At 37.9% G+C, this 15,079-nt stretch overlaps 2 protein-coding genes across 2 annotated transcripts; both read left to right on the top strand.

Moving 5' to 3' along the window:
- Positions 1-4,938: 4,938 nt before the first annotated feature.
- Positions 4,939-6,785, top strand: LOC138854850 (cuticle protein 7-like). Its single transcript, XM_070100206.1, has 3 exons — positions 4,939-5,042; positions 5,219-5,374; positions 6,392-6,785. The coding sequence occupies exons 1-3, from the start codon at positions 5,031-5,033 to the stop codon at positions 6,638-6,640; spliced, it is 417 nt and encodes a 138-aa protein (XP_069956307.1). The 5' UTR covers positions 4,939-5,030; the 3' UTR covers positions 6,641-6,785.
- Positions 6,786-9,785: 3,000 nt separating this feature from the next.
- Positions 9,786-14,028, top strand: LOC138854864 (cuticle protein 21-like). Its single transcript, XM_070100232.1, has 3 exons — positions 9,786-9,862; positions 12,186-12,384; positions 13,640-14,028. Exons 1-3 carry the CDS (start codon positions 9,786-9,788, stop codon positions 13,886-13,888), a joined length of 525 nt encoding a protein of 174 aa, XP_069956333.1. The 3' UTR covers positions 13,889-14,028.
- The last annotated feature ends 1,051 nt before the right edge of the window (positions 14,029-15,079 follow it).

Genomic DNA, 15,079 nt, shown 5'->3' with positions numbered 1-15,079 from the left:
TTCTTTCCTATCTCAGGGTTGCGACGTCATGACAGTGTTGATCCTGGGGTATATAAAGAGACAGCATCACTCGATGGGCATCAGTTCAAACCTTAGTCTTCCAACATGGCTTTCAAGGTACAAAACTGAACCGTTTTGGTCTTCATTGATTAATTTAATTATTGATGTAATCATCAACACTCAAACTTTGTATCTGGTGCATTTGATTCCTAATACAAAGTGATGATGTGCATAAGACGCTGAGGAGATTTTCATATATACTGTGCAAGCAATTATTTTGTTGTCTCTTGCAGGTTATAATTGTTGCCTCTTTGGTGGTGGTGGCTGTAGCTCGACCTAATCCCCTACCAGACAAAGCCCCCACCACAGGCTATTCTCTGCCTCCCCCACCACCACCACCCCCGCCACCACCACCTCCAACATATGGCCCACCTAGCCCTCCAGAGGTAAGCAACAACTACAAGCTAGTCTCATTATGACATATCACAAAACAAAAGTATGTAACAATGAGTCATTTGTGTGTGTGTTCCGAGTATTGCATTCTTTTCTTGTTAAGTTCATCGAAGTACCTCATGTGTGAGAGACACAAGAGGTACCTTGATGTACTTTGTATATATATATATATATATATATATATATATATATATATATATATATATATATATATATATATATTCATTTGTCTTTGTAATTGCAGCCTCCTGCAAAGTACAACTTTAAATGGTTAGTGAAGGACGACGAATCCGGCAACGACTTCGGTCATGAGGAAACCCGTGATGGACCTCACACTGAGGGTAGCTACTATGTGCTGCTTCCTGACGGTCGTGTGCAGAAGGTGACTTACACTGTCGATGGTGAAGGTGGTTATATTGCCGAGGTGAAGTACGAGGGTGCGGTCAAGCCTCCTGCACCAGTCTACACCCCACCTCCTCCTGTCTATGGCTAAAGTAACATTCACATTGCAACTCATCTGTAATTAATGAGGTCATGTCCCAGTACCCTCAGTTACACCAGAGATTTTACACACTAGCTTCTCTCCATGCTTAAACCAATAACTGTATTTATATTCGACTGATTCTATTTATTGGAATGATAGTAATCAATGTAACAAAACAATAAAAAATTGTTGAAATTAATCTTTATTTTATTGGACACTAAAATTTTAGGTAACTGTTCGTATCTAAAATTATTGGTGTAGGCACAATATACTGGTAATGGATCTACTGATATAAAGCCTTAGGAAGTGTCATAGGAACTGGCCTTCTTCATTTCTTCCAAATTTGAAATCGTGTCTAACAAGGAATCAGCCCTTGCTCCAGGTGCATTATTGTCAATGCCTTCTAGGGATCAATCATCGCCAAGTGAAAATTATGCATTCAAATTCGTTCCAAAGAAGAGGAGGGTATGTCCAATTCCTTGAGTCAAGAGCCCATTCCCAACACAGCGGAATTTTCCCTTAAAGGAAAGTTGTATGACATGAAGACGATGGAATAGACAATAAGTAAACTGAGTGTCCTTGATATATTTTAACTTCTCAAGGTAGCTGGGATTACTCTGGTGGGCTTGTTTCATGAGGTTAGCTCCTTTCATGAACTCAAAACTAAGTGAACTCGATGAACATGCTTTTTGGCAATATTTAGGAATAACTCAATCATCCATTAGAGGATTATCAGCAGTATTAAACAGAATTGAATTAAAATTCCGATTAGTATAACAGTTATGCTAGTTATGTCTACCATTTTGTGGCATCATCAGGACATTTAGTTTCAGTTTTAAGCATTTTTTGTGACAGTGTACAGCTCTGTACTTAAAACAGTGACAAATTATTCTGCGTGTTTGATAGGAGTGAATGGAGACAAATGGTTTTTAATACTTGACGTGCTGTTGGAGTGTGAGCAAAGTAACATTTATGAAGGGATTCAGGGAAACCGGCAGGCCGGACTTGAGTTCTGGAGATGGGAAGTACAGTGCCTGCACTCTGAAGGAGGGGTGTTAATGTTGCAGTTTAAAAACTGTAGTGTAAAGCACCCTTCTGGCAAGACAGTGATGGAGTGAATGATGGTGAAAGTTTTTCTTTTTCGGGCCACCCTGCCTTGGTGGGAATCGGCCGGTGTGATAATAATAAAAAAAAAATTATTCTGCAAATTAATCTGCACTCCTATGTTTATGTATTGCATAAAGTGAACTAGAGCGCTTTAGAAGATCGTTCAGAATTCGAAATTCGATGCACATTGGAAGAGCTAAACAATAAGATAACCAGGCAGAATTTTCGAGCAGACGTTCTTCTCCTAAATATACCCGATGGTATTAGTGAAATAGTCCTTAGTAGAGAAAACAACCTCGGCAGTTCTTGACATTTCGTCTAGCAAAGACATAACTCGCTTCTTAGCAATAAGGAAATGATTTGCAAAGAATTTTTTATTAACTATTTCTAATTTCACCCTGGGTACTTATCTATATTCACATTGGAGTAGCCCCCTGAAGAGCCGCCCGTACCATCATCAAAAGCAAGTTAATCGGAATATTAATTTATCTCAGTGGTCTCAGATGCCGTCGATGACTGGAAAATGCAAATCTCGAAAAGGTCAATGATATCTTCAAGAGATATCTTCCCACAGCTCCGCCTCATCACAACAGAAACCCCAACTAACCAGATGGATGGCAGCCAGAGTTACAGGATGGAGTCACCATCATGGTATAAAGTTTGAAAATAAATACCGACAAATTGTTTTAGAAAACCACGTAAGCAGACACTAGGACATATTTGTTATTTATTAGAAAACGTTTCTGTCCTGGGACTTTGACCACTTCCAACATACAGGGGTTAAAAGACAGTATATAGAAGCAGAGAGTGACGTGTGAGTGACGCATGGTGACCTGAAAAATGCCATGTCGGGATGGTGACAGGTATACGATGAGATCATGTGACTCCTGTGTTGTTGGTAAGGTGGTGCTTTGCCTGGTTGAGTATCATGCATTGTTGTGTTTAAGAGATTTTTTAATTTCCAGTGTTAAGCTCTGTCGTGTTGGTGACGGCGATTAGCGAGGCTTGCAGACATCGTCGGCGTCTGAGGTCATGTTCAGTGAGAACGAGTGAAGTCCCTGTGGACAAAGGCATACCTTAAGTCGTCTCTGTTATTGGTATTTAAATGCTCGTTCAGGCGGACCAAGAGCTCTCCGCTTGTATCGCGAACAGACGGGTCGACTTGTCATGAATGATTGAATTTTGTGTTTACTTTTAATTACTTGCCTTTCTTCTCAATATCTTTACCCAGAAGGAAAGTAGGTTCAAAAAAATATGCTTTGGGCACTTTTCATGGATAGAACAGAGGTTGTTCTTAAGTGGAACTGCCAACTGCCAACAGACGTTGGTTCAGAAGGCAGCACCTAAACGCTGTTCCCCCCTCCCCTTCCCGACTGATTCAATGGAATGGAAACCCACCCAATCCTGTTCATTAAATGAATGCAGCTTCTTAAAGGTAGGTTCAGTGTACGAGGAAGCTATCGCTCTAATTATAGGCGTGTGGTCAGAAAACAAGAAAGACCGATCCCCGAAAGGAGCAGAAAGACACGAATCGTGAAAAGGAGAGGGCCATGTAGCAGTAAGGGAGACAGTACCAGTAAATCACTAGATACACAGTCTGCGTACACAGGGTGTGTGCAGATTCTGTATCTAGTGACCTCTACAAACCACCATACATACTTGAAGAGGATATTCATAAATTATAGAAAATTTAGTAAACATTCATACACAGAATGTACTCTGAAGTAAATATTGCCAGCGCTGTACAGAGGACCTAAGAGTTTTTTTTTTTTTATTCGCCGGTATTCTCCAGGCCCGGGTCTTTTCCAAGTAGTGGTGACCCGGCCTTGGCTCGTGTTTCTTGTTGAATAACAAAAGGAAGGAGAGAAATTTGGCATCTTGAGCAACGTGTATAAAATGAAGATTGAACAAATAGATGAAGAAAAGTAGAACATAAAAAAAGTAGGGAGGGAATAATCAGAAAAATGACTATAGCGCAAATAAATTAACATTCCTCTCTACATCCAAATGATAATAATAACTGTTATAATAATGAGAATAATAATAATAATAATAATAATAATAATAATAGCAGCAAATAATAATAATATAAAAACGCGTATGTGTAAGATGATTGGTCAACACAGCTCCACCACATCAATATTGTAACAGAGTGGTGACCAGGTCGTATGTAAACTAGAATCCTCGTATTTTAACATCACTATAGCAAGGCAGCATCCAGTTCATAACAAGTGAACTGCACCTTTAACGGTTATCAAGCAGTGTCACCTACTTTATATTTCTCCCTTATTTTGCCTAGGAAATAACTGTAACAAACAAAATAATCATTATAATAAAAGCTTGAATTATGGAACATCTGGCTAATAAATTTAAAAAGTTATCATTTTTAGAAACATCGGATTCCACAGAAATCTTTTACCCAAAGCTTCAATCATTTCAGTAAATCTTCAGTTTTTTTGTACATTCACTTTCTGCAGTTGTCCCCCAGGATGAACCCTCCAGCAGGTGTAGACTTTCATACATATTCAATGCACTTTTCCTATGCTAGAACAGTGGCGGTAAGGAGACTTACACAAACGTCTGTCTCATCTTGATCTTGACTGAGTTTTGGAGGTCGCATGCTGATCCGAGGATGGAGTAGCCTGAACGTGAGTGAGAGGTAGTGTCTACCTAGCAGCCAGTCGTCCTCTTGCCGTAAGCCCTTGTCAACAAGAACTTATTGGATTTTTTTTAACGACAATTTTTGTTAACTTTATTTAATGTTGTAGCATGGTATAAACGAGGTTTCCTGGGTTTGAACAATAGGAAAACAATGCTATTATTGTTAACTCTATCCATCCTATAATACTGCATAAACCGTCACAAACGATGCAATGTTTCTTTCCCAATTCAAGGTTGTGACGTCATGACATTGTTTGTTGATCCTGGGGTATATAAAGAGACAGCATCCCTCGCTGGGCATCAGTTCAAACCTTAGTCTTCCAAGATGGTTTTCAAGGTACTGCAAGTGAACTGTTTTGGTCTTTCTTGATTTATTTGAAGAAGTTGATGTACTCATCAACACTCAAACTTCATATCTGGTGCATTTGATTCCTTATACAAAATAATGATGTGCATAATACGCTAAGGAGATTTTCATACATATTGTGCAAGCAATTATTTTGTCTTTTGCAGGTTATAATTGTTGCCTCTTTTGTTGTGGTCGCTGTAGCTCGTCCTAATCCCCTACCAGACAAAGCCCCCACCCCAGGCTATGCCTTGCCTCCCCCTCCACCTCCACCCCCGCCTCCACCTCCACCTCCAACATATGGCCCACCTAGCTCCCCAGAGGTGAGTAACAAGTGGTTTTGAATCATTAACAGAACTGCGGTTATCCAGGACTCGATCTTGCGTTGCCATGCCCAGCCCTTTGAGAACAGGGAAAAGTACGAATCACTATCCACTGGACTAAAAATTCTCAAACACCAGGCGCTCAGTGCAACTGAGCGTGTTTTTCCTGGTGCGAGAACAAGCTACGTGGTAGTGGAGCCTCAGAGGCTAATTTCAACCTCATCATGTTTTGAGTACCAGCCTTCAAGAGCAGTTTATATATTAATGAAATCACGAAATACGTGATATTGAATCATTAACAGAACTGCGGCCACAAATTTGTGGTAAAGTGGATAGGGTGATGCGTACTATGTCCGGCTCTTACAGGGCTCTGCATGGCGACGCAGGATCGAGTCCTGGCTAGCCGCAGCTCTGTTAATGATATATGTCGTGCCGAATAGGTAAAATTTGCGATTTTGGCTTAAATAGCAAAGCTCTTCTTACCGAATAAGAAAAGCGAAAATTTGTCTATGCAGTAATTTCGCAAAAATCATTCTGAACCTAACGAGAAAAATATATTTCATTGTGTTTGTTTATTGTTAAATTACTGTCAACTTATCTAAAATATAGTTAGTTAAATTAGGCTAAATTAAATTGTGCTTGTTATGAAAAGGTTAGGTAAGTTTTCTAAGGTTCTTTTGGTACAAAATTACTAATTTTTACCTTAACAAAAATGAAAAAAAATATATCTTTAAACGTATAAGAGAAAATTTTAGAAAGGACTTAATTTTAAACGAGTTCTTGCTAATTGGTCAGCTTTACCTATTCGGCACGACATATATATATATATATATATATATATATATATATATATATATATATATATATATATATATATATATATATATATATATATATGTAATGAATCAATGGTTTGTGCTCAGAGTATTGTATTCTTTATTGTTACGTTCATGTGTTAGACACATGAGGTACATCGATTCACTTAATGCATATATTCATGAATCTTTGTAATTGCAGCCTCCTGCAAAGTACAACTTTAAATGGTTAGTGAAGGACGACGAATCCGGCAACGACTTCGGTCATGAGGAAACCCGTGATGGACCTCACACTGAGGGTAGCTACTATGTGTTACTTCCTGACGGTCGTGTGCAGAAGGTGACTTACACTGTCGATGGTAAAGGCGGTTATATTGCCGAGGTGAAGTACGAGGGTGCGGTCAAGCCTCCTGCACCAGTCTACACCCCACCTCCTCCTGTCTATGGCTAAAGGAACATTCACATTGCAACTCATCTGTAATCAATGAGGCCATGTCCCAGTACTCTTAGTTACACCAGAGATATTACACACCATCTTCTTTCCATGCTGAAGTCAATAACTGTATTTATATTCGACTGATTCTATTTATTGGAATGATAGTAATCAATGTATGAAAAGAATAAAAATTTGTTGAAATTAATCTTTATTTTAATGGACACTAAAATTTCTGATAACTGTTTGTATCTGTAAAATTATTGATGTAGCTACAATATACTTGGTAGTGGATCTACAAATATGAAGTCTTGGGAAATGTTATAGTGTTATTATCATGGGGTAGCGCTAAACCCATAGGGATTATAGAGCGCCTAGGGGGTGGATGGAAGGCATTCAGGCTCAATTCAGGAAACTGGAGCACAGATCCAATTCCCTAGATCAAGAGCCCCTCACCAGCGTCAAGGAACCTCCCTTGAGGGGGGGGGGAGTGTTATAGGGACTGGTATTCATTCCTTCCAAATGTGAAATCGTCTCTAACAAGGAATCAATCCTTGCTTCAGGTACAATATTACTAGTGCTTTCACGGAGCGCTTAACCTCTAGCGGCCAATATCGGCAAGGAAATATTACTCATCCATGTTCGTTCCAAGAAATGGGAGTGTATATGTACGTCCAATTCCTTGAGTCAAGAGCCTCTTACGAGCAACATGGAAATTCCTCTTTAAGGAAATGAATGACATGAAGACAATGGAATAGAGAATAAGCGATCTGAGTGTCCATGATATGTTGTAACTTCTCACAAGATGACGGACGGACATGTTGGATTATTTCATGAGCTAAAAACAAAATGAACTGGATAAACATTCTATAGGCAAATATATTTTCGAAGCAGTTGACCTTTCATTAGAGGATTACAGGAAATATTTAACAAAGTTGCTAGAAATTAAGCAACACAAATAGCTTAATCTGACTCCTATGTTTGTGTATTGCATCAACTGAACTTAGAAGGTCGTTTAGAATTTGAAAACTATAGTTCAATAAAGGCGCTAGATAATAGGATATTCAGGCAGACTTTTCGATCAAAGGAGCTCCTCCTAAAAAAAAAAAGAAAAAAAAAACATTAGCACTCCTGAAATAGTGTTTAGTAGAAAACGAAATCCTCGACAACTTTTGACATTGCCTCTAGCAAAGACATAACTCGCTTCTTAGCAATAGCGAAACGACATTCAAGAAATATTATATTGATTATTTCTAATCTCACCCTGGGCACTTACCTACATTCACATTGATGCAGCCCTCTGTCTAGCCGCCCCTGACATCACTAAAAACAGGTTAATCAGAATATTAATTTATCTTCAATGGTCTCATATGACGTCGATCAAGAAAAATAAACGAAAACACGAAGAGGTCAACGATATAATGCGAAATCTCTCCACAGCCTCACCTTCATCACAACAGAAAGCTTAACTAACCAGACCGATGGCAGGCAGTGACAGAATGGAGTCACCATGTTACTAAGGAAGGCCCAGAAGTTGAAAGCATATTCTGACACTGATGCGAGTGGTGTTGCTTGTTTCAGAGAGTCCAAGAAATCCCTCAAAGTACCAGAGACCCTTTCACAGGGGTCAAAGGGTCTCTGACGTTCATCCTCCATTACGTCCGCCCGTCCATTAATCCCTGAACGAGTCTGTTATTATTATTATTATTAAAGATTAGCCGGTATTCTCCCGGCCCGGGCCTTTTCCAAGTGGTGGCGCGGCCTTGGCTCCCTCTTTAGGAAGTGTCTGAGACCTAAGTCTCCCATGGGAGGAGGCACAAGTACCTCCTCATCTTTGGGACCAACTGTCCCCAGGCCTAGCCACAAGCTAGGCCTCTCTGGTCTGCCATCCCCGCCCCAAGGGAGCAAATGGGAATGACAGTCTTATGAGCTAAACTTGCAGTGGTTCCCAAACTGGGGGTAAATTACCCCCTGGGGGTAATTTAACCATTTTTGGGGGGTAATGGAGGGATGACAGAAAAAAAGTTATGAATTCTGAAAATCAAGAAAACAATGCGGTACCCGGTATGAGGATTATTGTTAACTTTGTCTTAGTATATAAAGTTGTAAAGTAAACCTATTATAAGTAAGTAATAAAGTTAAACCAAATAACAATAAACATCAAAAACTAATATACAGTATTAGAAAAGAAGAAATATATAGCTAAGTGTGTGGAAACCCAAAAGTATTTTGACAAGTATGCTTCAGGACAAAAGTCACTCAGTAGCCCAGATCGACCTGTCCAGTACGCGTCACTCACTTCCTGAGGCTGCCTCTATTTCACACTGTCAGTTTATCTGTGAGCATCAGCCGAGGTAGACATAAGCTGGTATGAAGCCAAGAATTCCTAAACTAGCTTCAAGTATGCAACTCCATCCATCCCACTGATGTTCTTGACATCTTTGGTAATAGTCATTAGAGATGCACAATGTTCAAATACAATAAATAAAAGAAAATATCTCAAGTGTTTTAATTTAGCCATATATATCAATAATAACAACATTTTGTGAAAGGGGTAACATGCTTTATGTGGCATGTTAAATTGGGTAACAAGCTGAAAAAGTTTGGGAACCACTGAGCTAAAGGCTCGGGCTCAGGCACCTACCCTACCCTAGAAGGGTTAGGCATGGTATCGATGAACGAGTCTGTTTCTTCGCTCAGTCCACTTAGCTTGGACTGATGATCTGTTTCTGATATATTGTATGTATGTAACATGCCAGGGGTAATTGAGTTTATATATATATATATATATATATATATATATATATATATATATATATATATATATATATATATATATATATATATATATATATATATATATATATCACTGAACAATCATGTTTAAAGATGTATCTAGAGATGGATTTCATTGGCGCTGGAAAGACTGTTGGAGTGATTATTGGAATTTGTATTCATTAAGTGTAAGTTAAAAACAAAAGGAAAGGAGAGAGACGACCGGTTACCGAATACAGCTTAATATGAAAAAAGACTGTACAGGCCACAAATAAGAAGACTTTAAGAGTGAGAATGATACCATATCACCAGAGACTCACCTGAGCAAAATAATTTCAGTGATATATGATACTGACAAAGGTAAAAACTGGTGTTGAAACCGCAAGCAATGCTTTCAAAATTATCATTATATTCACAGAGAATCATTAAACCTGATGAGGCCATGCTACGCCTTGGGAACATCGAGTAATGAGGTTAGACCGAAGGAAGTGAAGCGTAGCTCCAATTAATTTAATCAAGAATTCTTCACTAGGTTGAAAGAATTCTCCTGAAAGTCGCTGGATCAGGACATGGTACCTTTTGATCCTCCTAGAACTACATCAACAATACAATCATAATCTTCCTATATATATCCCGGAAAACCTTAAGGGTATAAGAGACAGTTCTTGGGCAGAGAAAAGGTTCATAATCACCGGTTCTGTTTTAACTTTCTGAGAGAATACTGGGAAAAGAATGAAATAGTAATGAAGTAAGGTGGTCTAATTCTCAATACGGATTTCTGTTTTCCCTGCAAGTTTACAGGCTATATGGAGGAGCCCAGAGGTACCTGATTATAACAGGTGGCAAAATGTAAATATCGATGTTTGGTTAATTGGATTGAGTCCTAAACCCCAAAAGTCAAAGTCCTGGGATTACCTAATACACTTGAAACTGATTTCTTGTAAAGTGACCTGCTCGATCTGCTCTTAACAGTGGAAGCATCAAACGGACGTTCCTTTAAACTGAAATGTTAGGAGCTGGTCGACCATAAGAGGCCTAACAGAAGGTTCAACTGTTCAAGAATTATCGAATTTTGAGTTGCCTTTAATTACTTGCTTTTCTTCTCCATATATTTATCCCTCTCGAAAAAGTTTTGTTTAGACGTTTTTTCGGGGTAGAGGATGAAACGAGCTACCAACGCTCTTACATGTTTTGGGGGTAAGTGGCGCTTGTCAGATGACAGCACTTAAACCGTATTCAGATCGGAAGAATGAATCAACCGAATGCAAACCCGACCAATCCTCTTCTTCACCAGAATGCAGCTTCCTTAAAGAAGGGGCGATGTAAGAAGTTGTCGCTGGAACTATAGGTGAGTCACCAGACTGCAAGGAAGAACGCGCCCCGCAAGGGGCAGAATGACGCAATGTACAAAAGGAGATGACCAAGTAGCAGCAAAGGTCACAACACCAGTAAAAAGAAAATAATGGGTTTTTCCAGTTTGTGAGCAGACTGTATCTAATGACCTAGAGAAACCATCTTACATATTATCAAAGGATATCATAACGACAGAAAACTTAGTAAATATTCATTCACAGACTGTACTTTAAAGAACATATTACAAGCACTAGACAGAGGACCGAGAAGGTTTGGAGTTTTTGTCGAAAATAATAATGAAAGGAACAAGGAGAGAAGGCTGGCACCTTGAATAACGTATATAAAAGGAAGGATTGAGAATTAGGCAAAGAAAAGTAGAAGAGCATAAAAATGAGGGGAAGGGAATTATTAGCTAAATGATTGCAGAACAAAGAAATAAAAATACTTGTCGACAAACAAATGATAAAAATAACTAGAATAAGAATAATAATATTAAAATGCATTAATAATGTAACACAGTGGTGACCAGGTGGTATGTAAGTTAGAGTCCTTGTATCTTAACAAGTGAATTACACCTTTAACAGTCATCAAGCACTGTTACCTACATTACAGTTCTCCCTTAATTTGTCCCATAAAATAAATGCATAGTTGCAATAATAAAAACTAAATATATGGAACTTCTGTCCTAATACATTTAAATAATTATAATTTTTAGAAACATCTGATTCCACAGAAATCTTTTACCCAAAGCTTCAATCATTTCAGTAGATCTTCAGTTTTCTCATACATTTGCTTTTCTGCAGTTGTCCCCCAGGATGAACCCTCCAGCACGTCTAGACTTTTATACATATTCAATGCACTTTTCCTATGCTAGAACAGTGGCGGTAAGGAGACTTACACAAACGTCTGTCTCATCTTGAGCTTGACTGAGTTTTGGAGGTCGCATGCTGATCCGAGGATGGAGTAGCCTGAACGTGAGTGAGAGGTAGTGTCTACCTAGCAGCCAGTCGTCCTCTTGCCGTAAGTCCTTGTCAACAAGAACTTATTGGATTTTTTTAACGGCAATTTTTGTTAACTTTATTTAATGTTGTAGTATGGTATAAACGAGGCTTCCTGGGTGAGAACCATAGGAAAACAATGCTATTATTGTTAACTCTATCCATCCTATAACATTGCATAAACCGTCACAAAGGATGCAATGCTTCTTTCCCATCTCAAGGTTTTGTGTTGATCCTGGGGTATATAAAGAGACAGCATCCCTCGCTGGGCATCAGTTCAAACCTTAGTCTTCCAACATGGCTTTCAAGGTACAGCAACTGATCTGTGTTGGTCTTTCTGGATTAGATAAAAGCGTTGTTGTACTCATCAACACAAACTTCGTATCTGATGTCTTTGGTTCTTAATACAAAGTGATAATGCGCATAAAATGCTGAAGAAATTTTCATACATATTGTGTGAGTAATTTTTTTTTTTTGCAGGTTATAATCGTTGCCTCTTTTGTTGTGGTCGCTGTAGCTCATGCTAATCCCCTACCAGACAAGGCCCCCACCCCAGGCTATGCTCTGCCTCCCCCACCACCTCCACCCCCACCTCCACCTCCACCTCCAACATATGGCCCACCTAGCCCTCCAGAGGTAAGTAACAACAAGATAGTATCATTGGTACGTGTCACAAAACAGAAATATGTAACAAAATGAGTCAATGGTGTGTGGTCAGAGTATTGTGTTTTTCTGTTGTTACGTTCATGTGTGAAAGACGCATGAGATACATCGATATATATTATATATATATATATATATATATATATATATATATATATATATATATATATATATATATATATATATATATATATATATATATATATATATGCAAAACAACCACTGTGAAAGATTATAGAAATTCCAAGCGTTAGGAATTTCTATATTCTTTCACAGATGTTGTTTTGCATATTCTGAAATCACCTGTTTACTATAATCTTATTATTATATATATATATATATATATATATATATATATATATATATATATATATATATATATATATATATATATATATATATATATATATATATATATATATATATATATATATATATATATATATATATATAGCCAAGGTATTGGTCAAGTGTGGTGAGAATGGTGTAGCACTGCGTACCTTGTTCCAAGGTTCGTACGTTCGAGTCTCCTTCAGCCAGTGATCAGTGTTTGTATATATTTCGCCTGTTCTTGCGAATTCCTTGCATTGTTATTATCTCTAGTAAGGGTGATGCATGCAGGGGATGAGATGAAAAGCTGTAAGCCTTCTCCCTGAAAGCTGGCTGCCTTGGATCAAAGTCTAGCGCGAGCTAGGCGCCAAGGTATTGGTCCAGTGTGGTGATAATGGTATAGCACTGCGTACCTTGTTCCAAGGTTCGTAGGTTCGAGTCTCCTTCAGCCAGAGATAAGTGTTTATATATAAATATATATATATATATATATATATATATATATATATATATATATTTATATATAATATATATATATATATATATATATATATATGTCGTGCCGATTATGTAAAACTTGCGATCTTGGCTTAAATAGCAACGCTCATCTTGCCATATAGGACAAGCGAAAATTTATGAACGCAATAATTTCGCAAAAATCATTCTGAACCTAACGAAAAAAAATATATTTAACTGTGTGTGTTTAGTATTAAATTACTATAAACGTGTCTAAAATATATTTAGATGGATCAGGCTAAAATAAATTGTGCTTGTTATAATAAGGTTAGGTAAGTTTTCTAAAATTCTTTTCATGCAAAATTATAAATTTTAACATTAACATTAATGAAAAAATATATCTGTAGACGTAATATATATTCATGTGTGTTTGTAATTTCAGCCTCCTGCAAAGTACAACTTTAAATGGTTAGTGAAGGACGACGAATCCGGCAACGACTTCGGTCATGAGGAAACCCGTGATGGACCTCACACTGAGGGTAGCTACTATGTGTTACTTCCTGACGGTCGTGTGCAGAAGGTGACTTACACTGTCGATGGTGAAGGTGGTTATATTGCCGAGGTGAAGTACGAGGGTGCGGTCAAGCCTCCTACTCCAGTCTACACCCCACCTCCTCCTGTCTATGGCTAAAGGAACATTCATATTGTAACTCATCTGTAATCAATGAGGCCATGTTCCAGTACCCTCAGTTACACCAGAGATATTACACACTAGCTTCTCTCCAAGCTTAAGCCAATAACTGTATTTATATTCGACTGATTCTATTTATTGCAGTGGCAGTAATCAATGTAACAAAATAATAAAAATTTGTTGAAATTAATCTTTATTTTATTAGACACTAAAATTTCAGATAACTGTTAGTATTTAAAATTATTGGTGTAGCCACAATATACTGGTAGCGGATCCGTAGATATGAAATCCTCCAAATATGAAATCGTCTCTAACAAGGAATCAGCCCTTGCTCTAGGTACATTACCTTTAATGCTTTCACATAGAGCTTAACCTGAAGGAATCAATCATCACCGAGTGAATATTACGCATTTATAATTGTTCCAAAGAATGGGAAAGTATGCCCAATTTCTTGAGTCAAGAACTCATTCCCAGCACCACGGAATTTCACCTTAAAGGCAAGTTGAATGACCTGAAGACGATGGAATAGAGAATCAGTGAGCTGAGTGTCCATGATACGCTATAACTTCTCAAGGTAGCTGGCATTACTCAGATGGGCTTGTTTCATGAGGATAGCTCATTTTATGAGCTAAAAAACAAAGAAAATTCGATAAACATTGTTTAGGCAATATTTGAATAACTCAACCATTCACTAGAAGATTACTGGAAGTATTAAAAAAAAGTTGCTAGTTAAACTAGGGCTATAGAAGTTAAGCAACACAAATAGCGTAATCTGTACTCTTGTGCAGATTACGCTTTAGAGCGCTTTAGAAGATCGTTTAGAATTTGAAATCCGATGTACACTGGAGGAACTAGACAATAGGATAACCTGGCAGACTTTTTGAGCAGACGATCTTCTCCTAAAAATACCCGATAGTATTAGTAAAACACTCTTTAGCAGAGAAAACAGCCTCGATAATTCTTGACATTGCCTCTAGCAAAGATGTAATTCGCTTCTTAGCAATAAGGAAACGATATGCAAGGAATTTTCCAGTGACTATCTCTAATTTCACCCTTTATCACTTTACCATCATCAAAAACAAGTAATCAAAATATTAATTTATCTTCAGTGGTCTCATATGCCGTCGATGAGGAAAAAATAAAGCAAAACACGAAGAGGTCAGCGATATCAATTAAGAGAAATCTGCCCAC

This window comes from Cherax quadricarinatus, chromosome 72 (genome assembly GCF_038502225.1).
Source record: "Cherax quadricarinatus isolate ZL_2023a chromosome 72, ASM3850222v1, whole genome shotgun sequence".
NCBI classification, from domain to species: Eukaryota; Metazoa; Arthropoda; class Malacostraca; order Decapoda; family Parastacidae; genus Cherax; species Cherax quadricarinatus.
This window is presented reverse-complemented; position numbering and strand designations above follow the sequence as displayed.